Source organism: Salvelinus namaycush, chromosome 31 (genome assembly GCF_016432855.1).
Source record: "Salvelinus namaycush isolate Seneca chromosome 31, SaNama_1.0, whole genome shotgun sequence".
Lineage (NCBI taxonomy): Eukaryota > Metazoa > Chordata > Actinopteri > Salmoniformes > Salmonidae > Salvelinus > Salvelinus namaycush.
This window is the reverse complement of record NC_052337.1, coordinates 38,716,810-38,736,143: the sequence shown is the minus strand read 5'-3', so window position 1 is coordinate 38,736,143 and position 19,334 is coordinate 38,716,810. Positions and strand designations below refer to the sequence as shown.

General features: G+C 43.2%; 1 protein-coding gene across 1 annotated transcript; it reads left to right on the top strand.

Annotated features, from left to right (window-relative positions):
• The first annotated feature begins 651 nt into the window (after positions 1 to 651).
• On the top strand, positions 652 to 19,309 carry LOC120026329 (phosphatidylinositol transfer protein beta isoform-like). The gene is made up of 11 exons (XM_038971170.1): positions 652 to 704; positions 6,835 to 6,865; positions 11,305 to 11,450; positions 11,644 to 11,735; positions 11,880 to 11,887; positions 12,418 to 12,576; positions 14,257 to 14,334; positions 14,534 to 14,644; positions 14,773 to 14,895; positions 15,206 to 15,283; positions 16,083 to 19,309. Exons 1-10 carry the CDS (start codon positions 685 to 687, stop codon positions 15,254 to 15,256), a joined length of 819 nt encoding a protein of 272 aa, XP_038827098.1. The 5' UTR covers positions 652 to 684; the 3' UTR covers positions 15,257 to 15,283; positions 16,083 to 19,309.
• The last annotated feature ends 25 nt before the right edge of the window (positions 19,310 to 19,334 follow it).

Sequence of the window (19,334 nt, the reverse complement as noted above, 5' to 3'; positions counted from 1 at the left end):
GATCAAGCTTGCAATAGCGGTAAGAGATGGAATTAGGTGTGCCTGTGATGATGCTTGTTGAAAGTGAGGACTTGGCTGGTGATATCCAGGTTCTTTAGAGCAAAACCCATATACAGGTTTTGGTTATGGAAATGTAATGATTTTATTACCAATAATATTGAGATAAGTGACATTGGTTTAGAAACGTACTGTCTACCTGTACTGCTATTTGGGATAGTTCTTGCCCAGAGAAACCTCTGTAAACCTTGACATTTCTATGGTTCGAACCAGAGATATATGTCACACAACACATATGACATATTATTGATCACAAATACCAAAATGTATTAATCGTCCCTTCTCCATTGGTCTGTGCTATTCGGGATCCTTGGGACGTCCATACCACCATTTCAGTTGACATTTAAAATAAATGGTAAGGGTTAAGGTTAGGGCAGCGTTTTCCAAACTCGGTGCACGTTTAGTTTTTTGCCCTAACAATATACAGATGCTTTAAATTATCAAAGCTTGACCGAGTTCGGGGTAGGAAGTCGCAAGGAATCTAGATAGCACTGACTATTCTCCATCCCCGTTTACAAGGTATGCAAGTTCTGACCAATCGGCGACTCCCGTGGGCGGAAACAATTTGTTGTTGATCATTTCTGGTGACGTCGAGAACCTTGCGCAGCCGCAGCCCGGGAGGAGAAGATGGTGCTTATCAAGGAATAGTGAGTTGAAGTATTTAACATATAATTATGTTCGGCAATTTATTGAGTCAATGTGGCTGTAATTTGAAATAAGTGTTTGTGTATTTGTGGCAGTTGAGATGATATTGTGAGCGTTTGGGTGGATCAGGATGTGTCTTCATGATACCGGTGTTTAGGCCTAGACAACATCGATAGCTAGCTACCGTTACCTTTGAATGAATCTGAATGGAGGAAACGAAGTAACTAACGGGGTATCTATGTGTCTACACCTGTAAAGTTAACTAGCTAACCTAACGTTATATGCTAACTAGCCAACATGGTGCCATAAGCTTCGGTCTCGCGAGTGACAGATTATCAAGGTTCCATCTCAGGGGGCTCTTAAATAAGACGAGATACTCAGACTCCGTCAGTGAAATGTTTCTACGAAATGCAAAATAGCATACAACTCAAATGACAGTTAATGTGCGAGTCGGCACACAATAACGTTACTATGCTAGTTAGTTTGCTGTCTAACGTTAGTTCACTTTTCCAAGTAAATCGTTCACTAGCTAGCATGCAAGCTAACTATCAGCTTGGGTGGCTAAATGACACTTAAGCTAATTACAATTACCTAGCCAGCAACTACCTAGCCCGTTATTTTTAGACCGTGTTGTCAAAGACAGTATCTGTGGTGTTGTGTTCAGTCTATCCGTCTACTCTTTCCTGGCGTAACATGCAACCGGCCGACAGTGTAGAGGCTTTTACCTCAGCCTGACTTTACTTGCAGGGTGCACGCTCGGGTTTCCTTGACGATTTTGTTAAGCGCTAAATGTTTGCTTGTCTCTTCAGCTGCAGCGGTTTTCATGGCAACCAAATATAGCTCGCTACCAGCCTTCAGTTCACTCACACTTATGTGTTTGGCTGCATCATCAAGCCATTATAATCAAATGCCAATAAATTATCCTCCTCCGTTGTCTTGCTTGCTTGATATAGTGCGAGTCACATCACCACCAAGCAAGCGCAGTAATGCACTGACAGTATTGCTCAATGCTGTTTAAAAAATGTAAAATGTGCATCTCTAGTTGGCCAAGTCATTCCTGACATGCTGGCCAAGTGTGCAGTGACTGTCCTAGTGTTTCATCCAGATTTGGTTTAGGGCTGTCTAGATTTAAATTTATTAATTCCCCCAACAGACCCAGGCTCAAGTTGTGTGTGTGCTGTAGTTTTGCTCAGGGTGTCAGGACATATCCCCTATCAGTTGTCAAGAAAACTAAAGCGGTGCCTATTCCCTATAAGGTCTATGGGTGGTGACTGAACAGTCAGCTCACCAGATATTCCTCAGGTGATCCAGGAATGACACTACTTGGGACATGACTGAAAGATCAATAAATCTGTTTGCCTTTTCCAAAGGTCTTCCCACGGACAGCTCTGTGCTTTCCTGTATCATGTTTTATGTTGTCTGTGGGAAGTCAGTTGCCATAGCTAGGGCTTGTAATTGCTCTAATATGTAGAACCTGTATGTTGTATTTGCAGACCATGCAGTGGACACAGCAGGTTTTGTGTACAGCACACTATCAGAGTAAACGAAACATGTCTCCTTATCCTGGAGAGTGCAAATGTGCTGAATCGACTAACTTCAAATAACCTTCTGAACTGAGGACATAATTGTGATTTTTGGAGCCACTCCTTGGATTCTGTTTCGTTTTGGAAAGATTAAATGATAGTGATTTGAATTATTTCCATATGATTTCAATCACTTTCTGACTGCACCCCTTTTGATTTGAACTAAACCTTCCATACGTGTTTGCCTATGGTAGAAGTGGTCAGAAAGTGACTTTTTGGACATGAATGCCAAAACATTCAGGAGATGAAGCTGCTCAAAGTTAACCCATTTTGCATACCCTACCATGAGACATCCATGTCTTTGTCACTGAAAAATATAAATGGTTGAGTTTGATATCATTTGAAAGCTTACAGAGTTGTCAAACTATTTTATATATAAAATAGTATATGTTCGTATACACTTCCTGTACAAAACATTTAAAACACCTTCCTAATATTGAGTTGCACCCCAACCCTTTTGACAAGGTGTCGAAAGCGTTCCACAGGCATGCTGCTCCATGTTGACTCTAATGCTTCCCACAGTTGTGTCAAGTTGGCTTTATGTCCTTTGGTGGACCATTCTTGATACATACGGGAAACTGTTGAGCATTAACCCAGCAGCATTGCAGTTCTTGACACAAATGGTGCACCTGCCACCTTTACTTCCATACCCCTTTCAAAGGCACTTAAATAATTTTGTCTTGCCCATTCACCCTCTGAATGGCACACATACACAATCCATGTCCATTTTTTTATAGCATTTTTTTAGGTAACAGATAACATTGTCTCAAGGCTTAAATCCTTTTTTAACCTGTCTCCTCTCCTTCATCTGCACTGATTTTAAAGTGGATTTAACAAGTGACATAAATAAGAGATCATAGCTTTCACCTTGTCATGGAAAGAGCAGGTGTTCCTAATGTTTTATACACTTAGTGTATGATGTAAAATAGGGTCTAAGCTACATCTTCAGAGGTGTCTGTTGTGCCCACCATCGGTTGAGACACAGCATGCTCTTGAATACAGGGTGGGTGTCATGTTTTGGCTGATAAATTTAACTAAAATGTGAATACAATTGAAATCAACTTTCAAATGGTATTACAAAGATGGTTGAAGGTCCACACATCAGAGAATGTTGACTTGAGTGGTTGAGAATGTCCATTGTTTTAAATTAAACTGTCAATCTGCCATAGGAAACGTATTTAAATAGATCATAGACATTCCCATTCAAGTTGACGTTTGACTGTAGAAAAAATTTGCCAAATTGTTTTCTATATTCGTGTTTATACTTTCCAATATTCATAAATTAATGTATTTTGATATGATACTCATATTACAGAGAAAGCAGGTAAAGCTTCATGACACCAATTTTAGCTTTGTAGCATCTACAGATGAGACGTTATGGAGTCTTAAAGGAGGCCTGAGTAAAGGCCAAAATGTCATTTAATATGTCAAATATACAGTATGTCAACTATCCTTTCTCCAAAGGACTATTCTATGGATTACATTTAGTTCAAATCCCCCAAGTCCTGGTCTTTATTGGTCTAGGTTTCATGAGAAATCACTCCTACATACAGTGGGGCAAAAAAGTATTTAGTCAGCCACCAATTGTGCAAGTTCTCCCACTTAAAAAGATGAGAGAGGCCTGTAATTTTCATCATAGGTACACTTCAACTATGACAGACAAAATGAGAAATAAAAATCCAGAAAATTACATTGTAGGATTTTTAATGAATTTATTTGCAAATTATGGTGGAAAATAAGTATTTGGTCACCTACAAACAAGCAAGATTTCTGGCTCTCAGACCTGTAACTTCTTCTTTAATAAGAGGCTCCTCTGTCCTCCACTCGTTACCTGTATTAATGGCACCTGTTTGAACTTGTTATCAGTATAAAAGACACCTGTCCACAACCTCAAACAGTCACACTCCCAAACTAGGTAAGCAGCTTGGTTTGAAGAAATCAACTGTGGGAGCAATTATTAGGAAATGGAAGACATACAAGACCACTGATAATCTCCCTCGATCTGGGGCTCCACGCAAGATCTCACCCCGTGGGGTCAAAATGATCACAGGAACGGTGAGCAAAAATCCCAGAACCACACGGGGGGACCTAGTGAATGACCTGCAGAGAGCTGGGACCAAAGTAACAAAGCCTACCATCAGTAACACACTACGCCGCCAGGGACTCAAATCCTGCAGTGCCAGATGTGTCCCCCTGCTTAAGCCAGTACATGTCCAGGCCCGTCTGAAGTTTGCTAGAGAGCATTTGGATGATCCAGAAGAAGATTGGGAGAATGCCATATGGTCAGATGAAACCAAAATAGAACTTTTTTGGTAAAAACTCAACTCGTTGTGTTTGGAGGACAAAGAATGCTGAGTTGCATCCAAAGAACACCATACCTACTGTCAAGCATGAGGGTGGAAACATCATGCTTTGGGGCTGTTTTTCTGCAAAGGGACCAGGACGACTGATCCGTTTTAAGGAAAGAATGAATGGGGCCATGTATCGTGAGATTTTGACTGAAAACCTCCTTCCATCAGCAAGGGCATTGAAGATGAAACGTGGCTGGGTCTTTCAGCATGACAATGATCCCAAACACACCGCCCGGGCAACGAAGGAGTGGCTTCGTAAGAAGCATTTCAAGGTCCTGGAGTGGCCTAGCCAGTCTCCAGATCTCAACCCCATAGAAAATCTTTGGAGGGAGTTGAAAGTCCGTGTTGCCCAGCAACAGCCCCAAAACATCACTGCTCTAGAGGAGATCCGCATGGAGGAATGGGCCAAAATACCAGCAACAGTGTGTGAAAACCTTGTGAAGACTTACAGAAAACGTTTGACCTCTGTCATTGCCAACAAAGGGTATATAACAAAGTATTGAGAAACTTTTGTTATTGACCAAATACTTATTTTCCACCATAATTTGCAAATAAATTCATTAAAAATCCTACAATGTGATTTTCTGGATTTTTTCCCCCCTCATTTTGTCTGTCATAGTTGAAGTGTACCTATGATGAAAATTACAGGCCTCATCTTTTTAAGTGGGAGAACTTGCACAATTGGTGGCTGACTAAATACTTTTTTGCCCCACTGTATACTAAACAAAAATATAAACGCAACAATTTCAAAGATTTGACTGAGTTACAGTTCATATAAGGAAATCTGTGAAATTAAATAAATTCATTAGACCCTAACCTATGGATTTCACATGACTGGGAATACAGATATGCATCTCTTGGTCACAGATACCTTTAAAAAAAGGTAGGGTTGTGGATCAGAACCAGTCAGTATCTGGTGTGACCACCATTTGCCTCATGCAAGGTGACATCTCCTTCTCATAGAATTGATCAGGCTATTGATTGTGGAATGTTGTCCCACTCCTCTTCAATGGGTGTGTAAAGTTGCTGGATATTGGTGGGAATTGGAACACTTTGTCGTACACGTCGATCCAGAGCATCCCAAACTTGCTCAATGGGTGACATGTCTGGTGAGTATGCAGGCCACAACTGGGACATGTTCAGCTTCCAGGAATTGTGTACAGATCCTTGCGAGATGGGGCCGTGCATTATCATGCTGAAACATGAGGTGATGGCAGTGATGAATGGCACAAAAGGGGGGCCTCAGGATCTCATCACGGTATCTCTGTGCATTCAAATTGCCATCAATAAAATTGAATTGTGTTCGTTGTCTGTAGCTTATGCCTGGCCGTGCCATAACCCCACCGCCACCATGGGGCACTCTGTTCACAACGTTGACATCAGCAAACTGCTCGCCCACACAACGCCATACACGTGTGTGGTCTACGGTTGTGAGGCCGGTTGGACGTACTGCCAAATTCTCTCAAACGACGTTGGAGGCGGCATTTGGTAGAGAAATGAACATGAAATTCTCTGGCAACAGCTCTGGTGGACATTCACTGGAAAGTACTGTGTAGGGCAGACGCATCTCTTCATCCTCCCAGAACAAGCTGAATGAGTATCCAAATGAAATGTTCAAATCGTCCGTTTAAAAATAAATGGAGTTCTTTCCTAATAGAAAATGTTCAGCTCAGCGGTCTGAATGATGTGGGGTTACTGGAGTTTACTCCTGGCTCTGGTTGAACTCTGCCAAGACAGGCTGAGGCATGGATATTTATTTTACCTTTATTTAACTAGGCAAGTCAGTTAAGAACAAATTCTTATTTTCAATGACGGCCTAGGAACAGTGGGTTAACTGCCTGTTCAGGGGCAGAACGACAGATTTGTACCTTGTCAGCTCGGGGATTTGAACTTGCAACCTTTCGATTACTAGTCCAACGCTCTAACCACTAGGCTACCCTGCCGCCCCGGTGGTGGTTTGGTTTACTGCAAGGGCCCCTTTTTGTCTCTTCGTGTGACACTATGTGTAACACACACTACATGTTAATGTTTCAAATGTATGTAAATTGTAAAGTATTTTGTCAGTGATGCCTCGTTCGTTATGTGTTGGACCCCAGTAAGACTAGCTGTCGTCGGCTAATGGGCGTCCTAATAAATCAAAACACTGGTAGGAAGTCTTTGTTTTCTTATGTTTGTCTTTATTTATTTCTCTCTAACAGCCGTGTGATCCTACCGATCTCTGTGCAAGAGGTGAGTGCCACTGTCATAGCCCACACAAACACAATTTGTTATGCTAGTTTCCTGCTTTCATGCATGCAAGTCTACATGTGCTAGTTTCCTGCTTTCATGCATGCAAGTCTACATGTGCTAGTTTCCTGCTTTCATGCATGCAAGTCTACATGTGCTAGTTTCCTGCTTTCATGCATGCACGTCTACATGTGCTAGTTTCCTGCTATCATGCATGCAAGTCTACATGTGCTAGTTTCCTGCTTTCATGCATGCAAGTCTACATGTGCTAGTTTCCTGCTTTCATGCATGCAAGTCTACATGTGCTAGTTTCCTGCTTTCATGCATGCAAGTCTACATGTGCTAGTTTCCTGCTTTCATGCATGCAAGTCTACATGTGCTAGTTTCCTGCTATCATGCATGCAAGTCTACATGTGCTAGTTTCCTGCTATCATGCATGCAAGTCTACATGTGCTAGTTTCCTGCTTTCATGCATGCAAGTCTACATGTGCTAGTTTCCTGCTTTCATGCATGCAAGTCTACATGTATGAAAGCAGATCATAATTGGTGTTGGCATTGATAATGCCTTGATTAACTTTGATTTGTTTGTGACGATAGGTTTATCTGTTGCATGCACAGGATGCATCGGGTGTGAAACAGTACGGTGAAATGCTGACTTACAAGCTCTTCCTCAACAATGCAGTGTTTAATATTAAAGGTCAAAATCCAGAATTGGATCTTAAAGAGCACAGAATTTATACTAGGTCAGATGTACATTCTCTTGTTTTACTTCTCATCTGATTTTTTTATTTTATTTTATACAAGGTCAGTATCATATCAATGTGCAGGGATAGTGGTAGTAGGGGTAGGTATGCACATAGGGGCAGGGCCGGCTCTAGCCTTTTGGGGGCTTTAAGCAAGCAAAACATTAGTGCCTACCCTTGACGCCGAAGAGAAATGTACAAGTGAATTTCTTACAATTCTAAAAAGTTTGCCATGCGGCGCAGAGATTTAAAAAAGTTTTACACCTCATTTTCTGCATTTCTACACATTTTGCCTATGTTCATGATATCTGAGTGAGAATGACTAACAAAATCAATGGGGGCACTCTGGAGGTCAGGGCCCCTGGGCACATGCCCTGCGTGATCATTCGGTATTCTGCCATGATAGCTGGCTGAACTAATTAAACAATCAAATTGTTAGCTGACATGGATAATTGAGTGACTGTCAGTGACTCGCAAAACAAGATAAAAAATTGCTGACGCACATCCAAATTTCGAACTTGCACCTTGTCCATTCTACTATTCTAACTCTCAACAGTGAGTAGAGACCCCGTCTCCGTTCCTGAAACTACAATTTTAGGGGGTGGCGGTTTTTGCCTGGAGCCGGTCCTGGGCAGGGGTAAAAGTGACTGAGCAGCAGGATTAATATTAAAACCAACTAGGGTTTAAACGAAATTGGGACGTTAACGTTAAGAAAAAATCCCTGACAGAAAGGGGGAAAAAACATCTTTCACACAATTTTTATCACAGTGCTGTTATCACAAAACTACCACTAATAACTCCCGATCTTCATAAAGGCAATAACAAAAAATGACATACCTAACGCAACAATGCTGTAACGTTAGTAGGAGATATGCATCTTTTGAATTTTTGCCACACGTATATAAAGCTCTCCGCACATCGGAAAAATGGCAGAGAAAGGCAAGCGACGGCCGCGAACAGCCTGCTCTTCGAGTCTGCTGCTGCACTTTGCTTTTAGCTGACCCAACGTTACAACGTAGCTGTTTGGTGCTTTGGAAACATGCTGAAGTACGGACTGACTGCTGGGAACACGTCTACAACTTCATCAGCAAGCTGTAAAACTATCATAAATAAGTGCCATTGTGCACACTGTTTACAGTGCAGTGCCCAACATATTTAGCTAGCTCAAATTCCATCCCTGTGTTTGTCAGTGACCCAAAGGTAACTGACAAAATAAAGGAAAATCCAACATATCAAATTTATATAGCCCTTCTTACATCAGCTGATATCAAAGTGCTGTACAGAAACCCAGCCTAAAACCCCAAACAGCAAGCAATGCAGGTGTAGAAGTGTGGCTAGGAAAAACTCCCTAGAAAGTCCAAAACCTAGGAAGAAACCTAGAGGAACCAGGCTATGAGGGGTGGCCAGTCCTCTTCTGGCTGTGCAGGGTGGAGATTATAACAGAACATGGCCAAGATGTTCAAATGTTCATAAATGACCAGCATGGTCAAATAATAATAATCACAGTAGTTGTCGAGGGTGCAACAAGTCAGCACCTCAGGAGTAAATGTCAGTTGGCTTTTCATAGCCGATCATTGAGAGTATCTCTACCGCTCCTGCTCTCTCTAGAGAGTTGAAAACAGCAGGTCTGGGACAGGTAGCACGTCCGGTGAACAGGTCAGGGTTCCATAGCCGCAGGCAGAACAGTTGAAACTGGAGCAGCAGCAAGGCCAGGTGGACTGGGGACAGCAAGGAGTCATCATGCCAGGTAGTCCTGAGGCATGGTCCTAGGGCTCAGGTCCTCCGAAAGAGAGAATTAGAGAGAGAGCATACTTAAATTCACACAGGACACCGGATAAGACAGGAGAAATACTCCAGATATAACAGACTGATCCTAGCCCCCCGACACATTAACTACTGCAGCATAAATACTGGAGGCTCCGTTTGTCACATTCCTAGTAGCAGCAGCTTATATCGGTGAATGTCTGTGACCTTTCTTTCCACTGCAGTCCGTTTTGTCACAGCATTAAAACTCCAGCATTGAGACACATGATGTTCTCCTGAAGCATGTGATGTAGTAGCAGCATATAAAGATTTTTAGTGCAGGTGCACAGTGTGACAGCTGTAAAGTCACCACCCTGGAGGGGTCATATATCCTGACAGGGAAGGCCATATCCCCCCCCTAGTCAGGTTCTGCGGACTGAGGTCAATCACCTCCCTTCCATATAAAGATTAACTTCAGAGCAGGCTGCAGCTCTGAAGGCTTGTTATGTGTGGTTGTAGTTTCAAATACTGTACACTGAGTGTACAACACGTTAGGAATGACTGCTCTATCCAAGACAAAAAGACCAGGTGAATCCAGGTGACATCTATGATCCCTTATTGATGTCACCTTTTTAAATCCACTTCAATCAGTGTAGATGAAGGGGCAGAGACGGGTTAAAGAAGGATCTTTAAGCCTTGACACTTTTGTCTGTTACCCAAATACTTTATTTAATTTTTTTATTAATAAAAGTAGAGACATGGATTGTGTACATGTGCCATTGAGGGTGAATGGGCAAGACACAAATATTTCAGTGCCTTTGAACGGGGTATGGATAGTACGTGGCAGGCGCACCGGTTTGTGTCAGTAACTGCACTGCTGCTGGGTTTTTCATGATCAACAGTTTCCTGTATGTATCAAGAATGGTCCACCACCCAAAGGACATCCAGCTAACTTGATACAACCGGGTGAAGCGTTGGATACAACATTGGCCAGCATCCGTGTGGAACACGTTCGACACCTTGTCCAGTCCATGCCCTGACGAATTGAGGCTGTTCTGAGGGCAAAAGGGGATGCAACTCAATATTAGGAAGGTGTTCTTAATGTTTTGTACACTAAGTGTATATTCATGATATGGAGTAGTTGGGCTTTATTGATCCCTAGGCAGAGTCGTAGATGTTGGTATAGAAAACCTTGGTCAAGCGGTTTGCCTGGCATCCCCATCACCTCTAGATGTGCCCAGGGTCTCAAGGGAAGCATTAGATTTCACACCGATGTGTAAAGCCTCTCAGGACAAACTGTAGCTGATAATAGAGAAACGGTAGCTCAGTGACTGACCCATCCTCTAGAGCAGTAGGTTCGATGTGAGGAGGTGCTGCAGAAAGCCTCCTCATCTTCCTTCCTCCCTATCTCTCCCTTGGAATCAATTCAAAACAAGCCAAATACATTGCAGCCAACTAAGGCCCACTGTTCCAGTTTGTCTGAGAATCTCCTTTCCTCCTCCCTTGTCCCTAAAGTGGAACTGTGTGTGTGTTCGGGCCGATGCAGGGGGACAATAGGTCCCTTGTTAGAGAACAATAAGACAGGGTTGCAGAATTGGGCCGGTGACTGTATTGGCCCTCTTTCTGTGGTACCGTCGACACAACGACACACACCCACAATCTCTTTCTACACACACACAATGCAGAGCTTTGTGTTGTCCGGCTCCTAGTCCGTGAAGTCACAACTCCCTTTTTGATATGTATAGAGTTCATGTGTGTGAAATGGCATTAGCTTCCCATATCCTAAACCACTAACCCTTAATGTGGATGGTCATAAACCATATAAACACACAAATAACATCCCTTTCAACCACTAACAGTGACTCTGTCAGTGATTGGCCCAATTGATGTGTGTTAGTGACACTTTGATGTTCTGTGTGTACGTGACACATTTCTGTGTTCTTCTCTGTGTTGTAGTACCAAGTCGGTCAGCTGTTCACTGTAGCAGAGGCCAGTAAGAATGAGACGGGGGGAGGAGAGGGCATCGAGGTGCTGATAAATGAACCCTACGAGGACGAGGGAGAGAAGGGACAGTACACGCACAAAGTCTACCATCTAAAGAGGTACACACACACACACACACCAAATCTGCCACATAAGAGGTACACGCATACAGTGTTGGGGTGGTGGATTCTGATCTTTTGCCCAATTACTGATAAAAGAGCTGATCTCAAAAGACCAATTAGTGAAAATGTATTTGAATTGGACTACATGTGTAAACGCAGCCATATGATTGACTCCTGTCTCTCTTGGCAGTAAAGTCCCAGCCTGGTTGAGGTATATTGCACCAGAGGGAGCATTAGTCTTCCATGAAAAAGCCTGGAACGCATACCCGTTCTGTCGCACCGGTGAGTCTCAGAACTCTTGTTTAAACACTCAATTGAGCCCAGTTCTGATTGGGACTGGCCAACATTGTCACATTAATATTTTTATTGAAAGTAAACCAATGTTTCCTTCTTTCTTCTATTGCACGTTTTCTCCATCTGCGGCAGTTATAACGGTGAGTAGTGAACTGACCACACACACACACACACACACCATGTTCCCCAGACTCTTGCCATTGTCTGTGTGTGGTAGTGTTGTTGAGACACTCATTCCCGTTAGTGTGACTTCCGGAGCGTGGTGGTGTGTAGCTAGCTACGCTGCTAATGCTACCACGCCACTGTTTAGTTGGGCAGAGTGCAGAAGTTCACTAACCAGACGTGTCGTTTCAGGCCGATCAGTTAATTAGATTAGCTGTTGGGTTTAAATAGGCCTCCGGCCTCCATTCAAGGCTTTCTCAGCATTAGAGATTCCCATTGGTTCTCTATTTAAGGCATTCTCTAGCTTGCCATTGGCTAACGTTTTAAGGCTACTGTACAGAAGAAGTGTAGTAACTAATCAAACATTTGGAATGGTACACCCAATATGGCTGCCGCCCCGACCCACATCAATTAGAATTCAGTTAGGAGACTTGATTAAAACATGGACCAATTAGATTTTTCTATCCTTTCTTTGCTCACTTCTCCTTTCTCTCTCCACTCCTTCCAGAACGAGTATATGAAAGATGACTTCCTGATAAAGATCGAGACGTGGCACAAACCTGACATGGGAACACTGGAAAACGTGCATGACTTGGATGGTCCTACGTGGAAGACAGTGGAGGTAGTCCCCATCGATATCGCAGACAAAGATGTGGTGGCCCATGGGGTGAGTGGACACACACACACATCTGCTAAACACGTGTACGTGACCAATATTTATGAATACTTGGAACAATATTAGACTAAATAGATTTGTCCTATATTGCTCGTCAGACCAGACATGACTATTGGTTCAAGCCGTGAGGTTTTAACCGCTCATCAGCCGTTTTAGATCAGTGACATGAAGATGGCTCTCTTCCCAGGTGGTAAAATAATCTGTCCCAGGCACTGACGGTTACGTCTTCAATGTATTTTTCTCCCCCATGTGGACGAGTTGTGCCACTGCATGTTGACTGGCTGTGTGCCAGTCTAATCTTGAACACCCAGAACTAAAATCTTGCTTAATTGCGTCATGCTCGTTTAAGATCTGGGGGAGACGTGTTAGAAAATATACTAACAACGCTGCTGAATTCTCACCCCTCTGAATGGAATCTTTCAGACAGTTTCTGGCAAGTCTAAGGCAAGTTTCGGGCTCCCGAGTGACTCAGCCGTCTAAGGCACTGCATCTCAGTGCAAGAGGCGCCACTACAGCCCCTGGTTCGAGTCCAGGCTGTATCACATCCGGCCGTGATTGAGAGTCCCATAATGCGGCGCACAATTGGCCCAGCGTTGTCCTGAGTAGTCCGTCATTGTAAATAAGAATTTGTTCTTAACTGATTTGCCTAGTTAAATAAAGGTAAAAAATATATATATATCTATGTATGTGAAGTATCGGCTGAACGTCCCCTTCCCTTCTGAAATTCGGAAGGCGCTCGAACCTTTGAAATCGTGGTTTGCCCAAATAATCAGTGACGAGAAATCAGCGTACCGGTCCGGAACAAAATTCCTTTTTAGTCGTCACATCCCACGGTCTGTCGACAGATGTTACTACCATTTTTATGTAACGTGCATCTGTCCACAAGAGATTACTACCAGTCTAGTGTCATCCCTAGCCTGTATCTGCTGTTAGCCTGGCAGTGTCTTCCTGCCTGCCAGAAAATGTGCCTGCGCAAGACACTGTGTAGAAACTCTGATCTACACGTCACCTTACTGACACACTGCTGACGTGACTTGTTGTCGCTATAAGTCTGCGTAATCAGCCTTCCTCCCACCCAAAAGCCACAGTGCAGGACACCCAAGGACTGTAGTTGAGAGACGGTATTGGAGTGAGCTTCCCTGTCTGTGGTGGGCCTACCATGTCTGTCGTGTCAGTCTCTCCTGTATAGTACTGACTGAACACTCAGGACAGAGAGAGAGCATGTGCTACAGTAGTGGCTCCTGCACTCCTAATGACATAAGTGGATCAGTGGCAGGGCCACGGCTTAATCCGAGGGTCCATCTGCTGCAGACACACACACACAGGTCTGACCGATTATTATTTGTAATTTTTTTTTTTTTTTTTGTAATTTTTTTATTTAAGTGGGGACTAGGGGAGAGCCTGTGGCGGTTCTTCATCATAAGGGAATTGCGTTGATCTCCCAGTTCCTCAGATCATCGTACCATCCACACATCTCCTTTTACACAGTAGTGTGTGAACCGTAAGAAATCTGGTAGAGGCTTCATTCTAGATACTATTATCTTCATCTACATTAGTACTCTCTTTCAATAGTTTCCCTGTGTGCGTGTTCACTCCTGCAGGATTATAATGGGGTGTAATGTGTATATGTTTTCAGTATGCATGTTGTGTAATGTACGTTCTCTCCTACAGGACTATAAACCAGAGGAGGACCCTGCTCTCTTCAAATCGACAAAGACAGGCAGAGGACCACTCTCACCTGAATGGAAGGTACAGGACTAGACTCCCTCCTGCCTTGTCTGTGTTAGTTGGTCATGTTGACGTTTGACCTCGTTAGAAGAGGGTTAAATCAACGTGCCACGCTTCTCTTGTTTGCGTTGCTGGACGCTACTGGCCCAAAATCAACATTGTAGAAAATGTCAATTGAAATATTTTCCTCGTCACCCTTCCTGTGTTTGTCCTCTGACAGAACGATCTGATGAACAAGACGGACTGTCCTAAGATGTGTGCCTACAAACTGGTCACTGTCAAGTTCAAGTGGTGGGGCCTGCAGACCAAAGTAGAGAACTTCATCCAGAAGGTACAACGCTTTTATCTCTCTCTCTCTTAGCCTTTTCACATTGCTTTTAGGGCTTCTAATGAGGAAAGACTGATACCTAATATTGTCATCACTCATCTCTCCTACCTCCACCTCTCTCCTTCTTTCAGCAAGAGAAGCGTATTTTCACTAACTTCCATCGCCAGTTGTTCTGTTGGATCGACAACTGGGTGGAGCTGACCATGGCGGACATCCGACGAATGGAAGAGGAGACCAAGAAAGAGCTGGAAGAGGTAATACACAAACGCACAGTTGATGTCTGCCATTGTTTCGTAGGTTTTAGACTTGTGCCTTTAGAGTTTGAGAAAGTGCTGGTATTTTTTTTGTGGTGCATAGACGGGGAGACTTATTTTGATGTTTATGATGATGATGGCGATGAAGAGGTAACTAACACCTGATTCCAGAGGCATTAAGGGATCAGGAACCACAATAACAACAAATCACCTCTCTAGGACTGACCGTGACCCTAACTAGGCCTTAACCTTTGACCCTCCTATGGAGCTCTGATTGGTCCAGCTGACAGTTCTGCTCTGCTGCCTTTAGATGCGTGAGAAGGGCACCGTGCGAGGAACCTCAGCAACCTCGGAAGAGTAGCCCCCGCCCCTGTAGGTCAGAGGCTGAGTAAGTTCCCCAGCAGGACACAGGAAATGACATCATCGTGGTGTTGTGGACTCATCCCACGCCTGCACTCGTCTTCATTGCATCTCCCCCCCCCCACTCGTTTTCGTTGCTCATCGCCTGTTTTTTTGTTAAGATTTTTTTCACATTTTGCCAGCTGCATTTTGCCAGTCTAATCAAACGTTCTGGTTCAGTCTGTCCTTCTGTCTATGGTTGCTTTGGCTCTGTCTCCATGTGGCTGTCTCATTCTGTTTCTGCCTCTTTCCATCACGCCTGCCTTCCGTTCCGTCTGGCTCTCTCTGCAGTTCTGCTGCACCACTTTTATCCTCCTTTTTCAAACCTTCATTTGTTTTTGTTTGTTTTGTCCACTTTCTAACTAACATGGTCTGTTCAGTGTGTGTTTTAATGTGTGTGGTTCCAGGTGTTGGGGCTGCGCCACTACCCTGTTGCTGTCTGCCATCTTTCTGCATGTCATGTTGCCTACATGGGGAATTATCTGTCATGTGGACAGAGAGGATAAGAGTTCTCACTGTGATGGAGATGGGTTGATGTTCTGTAAAGGGGAAATATTCTTTTTGTATTTCATGAAGTGAACATTGGCAGTGTAGGAAGTTTTTAGGTGTAGCTACATTATATGAACCAGGCAATAGTCATTTGATGGAATGAAGAAAGTGGTTCACTCCTCCGTCTCATCACAGACAGACTCTTGTCCTTCAGGGGGTACTGTGGTGACACCCGCATTATTTTAATCTCTCTTTTCTTTCTCCACCCTCTTGTTCTTTCTCCTTCCTCCTTGTCCCAGCTGCGTAGGTCAGGTCAGGTTCGAGGCATGACTGCGGCTCACGAGCAGTGAGGTTGACCAACAAAACCCTTCCATGATGATGTTACCATGTCCACAGAGGAGAGGAAGTCTCTGCTCTACTTCCTGTCTCCCATGATTCATATGGGGGGGTTTGTCCTGATTGGTCAATGTTATTGTACTGACCCTCAATCACATGCCTCCGATTCACACAGAAAAACAAAAGCGGTTTTGCATTTAAAGAAAATTTTTAAACTCTTTGCACAGAAGGTAAATGTAATTGTTAGTTGATTATAAGACGGGCTTCGTTTGTATCCAGAGACACAGAAAGCCAAGCCTTTTAAACAGATAAGAATGTTATTTGTTATTTTACAGTTCTCGGTATGTTATAATTTCCCCCAAAATTGGAATAAGATAATGTATTAACAGGTATTGGACCAATTTTATTTTTCATGTATTTGTGTTCCCTGTTTTTATCACACTGTATCTGTCATTCTGCCATGGCTCCGGTTGGTTTCATCCTTGTTTCTTCCCCCTCCTGAGACTACGGTCCGTATCAGCCCTTATCCGAGTTGTAGTGGTCTGCAGACGTGAAACGCGTCCCAAATGGCACCCTATTCCATATAGTGCACCACTTCTGGCCTGAGCGCTGGGTCTGAACAGGGTGCCATTTTGGGATGTAGATGAAGCACTTCAACCCCTGGTCTCTGTCCTGTATGTCTGACAGGTGGCTGGGGAGACAGTTGTTCTTTTGTTGATTTGGCCCAGGTCTGTGGCTCTCTCTCGTAGAACCTGATGTTTCTGCATGACTTGATTTTCCTTCGCTACCTTACAATATAAGCCAGACACACACACACACTCTCGTGAGTGCATGTGTACAACTGCAACCCACAGTGACTGGCAGTGCATGTGCGTTCAGATGCCTCCGTACTCTGCCGTTAGGGAGAGTGTGTCCAAACGAGAGAGGGTTAGGATCCTCTGTGGACACAACTATGGCTACATATGTAGTTGTGTGTTTAGGATTCTGCTTCTGAGTGGTTTTGGCACAGCTATGCTTCTCGCTGCTACCTGATCCAGCCTGTTGTAAATTGGCCTTGCGCTGTGGCTGCACCCCTCTCCTGTAAACTAGGGCTTCAATACCAGGGCTGGGTCTACTTCAACTCAGTCCTTTAAGGATTTCAACCAGAAATTTCAATTTAAACATGTAATTTCTTGGATTGGACTTTCAAATGCATTTCCTGAATGGACTCCATTGAAATGGAATTGGCCTCTGGTTTTTAACAAGAGGGCTGGGCTGCCCCAGGGCAACCTAGCTTCTATTTTACTATAACTGATGATGATGATGAAGAGTGTGTGTGTATACTGTAAAGGGTTTTGTATATCCTCTTGGACAATTGTAGTTCTGTTTGTCACACTGTTCTCCCTCCACTCAGGGTTGTGATCGAGTGGTTTGGCAAACTTCTACATTTCTTGTATGTTTTTTTTTTTTTGCTGTGTTTTTGTTGTTGCATTACTGTCTATTGATCATGTATGTTGTCGTCATTTCCCTTTTTAACGTGTTAAGGTTGTAAACATTTCGTCATAATTTTGTTTTGCCTCGTGCTGCTAAACCAGCTGTATCTAGTAACTCCTTCATGCCCCTTTGCTTTCTGCCTACTTGGAGTCACGTCGCTCGTTAATGACATCGGAGCGAGAGCTCGACTTTGGTGGCTTTTTTTATTTTTATACTTTGAAGTATTTGATAGATGATCCCCAGGTCTGCTATACCATTAGGAGGGACAGAAAGACATGGTCCTTGTGACTGTCCAGCTTTCCTGTGGGACTACCAGCCTAGTTCTACTACTGTAGTGTTGACCGTCCTCTGATTTCATATTGACGATGATACATGGTGGTCGGGTCTACTCTAGACGGACCTGTCTTGTCTCCCAGTACTGTAACTATATACAGCAGGACGCTGGCTCTAATGGCGCCCTGTTCCATATATAGTGCACTACTTTTGGCAGGACAATATTGTAAATGGGGTGTTATTTAAGGCGTAAATATAATCATACTCTTGATTTCAGATCAGCGTGTTGTTCAGACACTGCTTCGAAAGATTCCCTTTTTTTCCTGCCAATGGCTAAGGTTAGGATTTGGAGAATAATCTGATCCTAGATCTGTGACTGTGGTCATTTGATGTTCCGCCCCCATGGCTTTCATCAATTTTGGAGTTGGACTGTACATTCACGAAGGTAATACAATGTGTCTGAGGTAATGAATTTCTCTGAAGTACGCAAAGACAGTATTTTAGTGCAGATACAGTAATACGTTCTCCATCGGCGCAATGCTGACCATGTAGCAACCTGCTGCAGCATTAACAGATAAGGATATATAAGTGTATCTATTTATACTAACTTTAAGAATTTGATAGTTAATTCCCATTGTGATATTGTTTTAAGATTTTGATCTCCTGGGTAATGAACCGTTGGAGTGAGACACTGTTAAGTGAAACAGTGAAGTTATTTTTTTGGGGCCATTTTATTGTTTCTCTTTTTAATGTTTTGTCTTGTAGATTTTAGCTATTCCTGTTGGATCATTGTCTATTGGGTCGAATGTGACCCATAACTGTCCCATGATATGGGTTAGTCTTTATAGAAATACCAGTGTCAACCAGGGTGTGAGGGGAGGGGTTGCACATTTTTGTTCTATCCCAGCACTAACACCTGATTCAACTACTTATCACCAAGCCACTGATTAGTTTAATCAGGTGTGTTAGCACTGGGCTGGAACAAACACGTGCAACTCTGTGGATCCTCCCAGGAAGGGATTGAGAAACACTGGCCTTAGGGCTCTATTAAATCTGTATCGTTGAAGTTCAGCATTACAGCGGGATTGAATTTTAAAGGCAATGTTCCCGCATTAGCAGAGACCGCATTCACGGTAAACACTGCATATGTCGGCTCAATTGAAAAATTACCTTTTAAATTTCTATCACGGACTCTAACGCTTCAGCGATACAGATTGAATAGAGCCTTAGACAGTCCATAACATACTGTATATCATGACCAAGCACTTGCAAAATCTACTGTTCATTTCCTTTGAAAGAAAATGATTTTCTGATCACAAGGTAAAATTCATGGGAATTTAGTAGTGAATGTAAAAATATTTTTTGTTTCACAGCTGCTGAGCTGTGGCAAGGTCTAGATAATGGAATTGAACAGAATATCTAATAAAATGGAACAAACCTCCACCCCGATGTGTGCTGTTGATTTGACA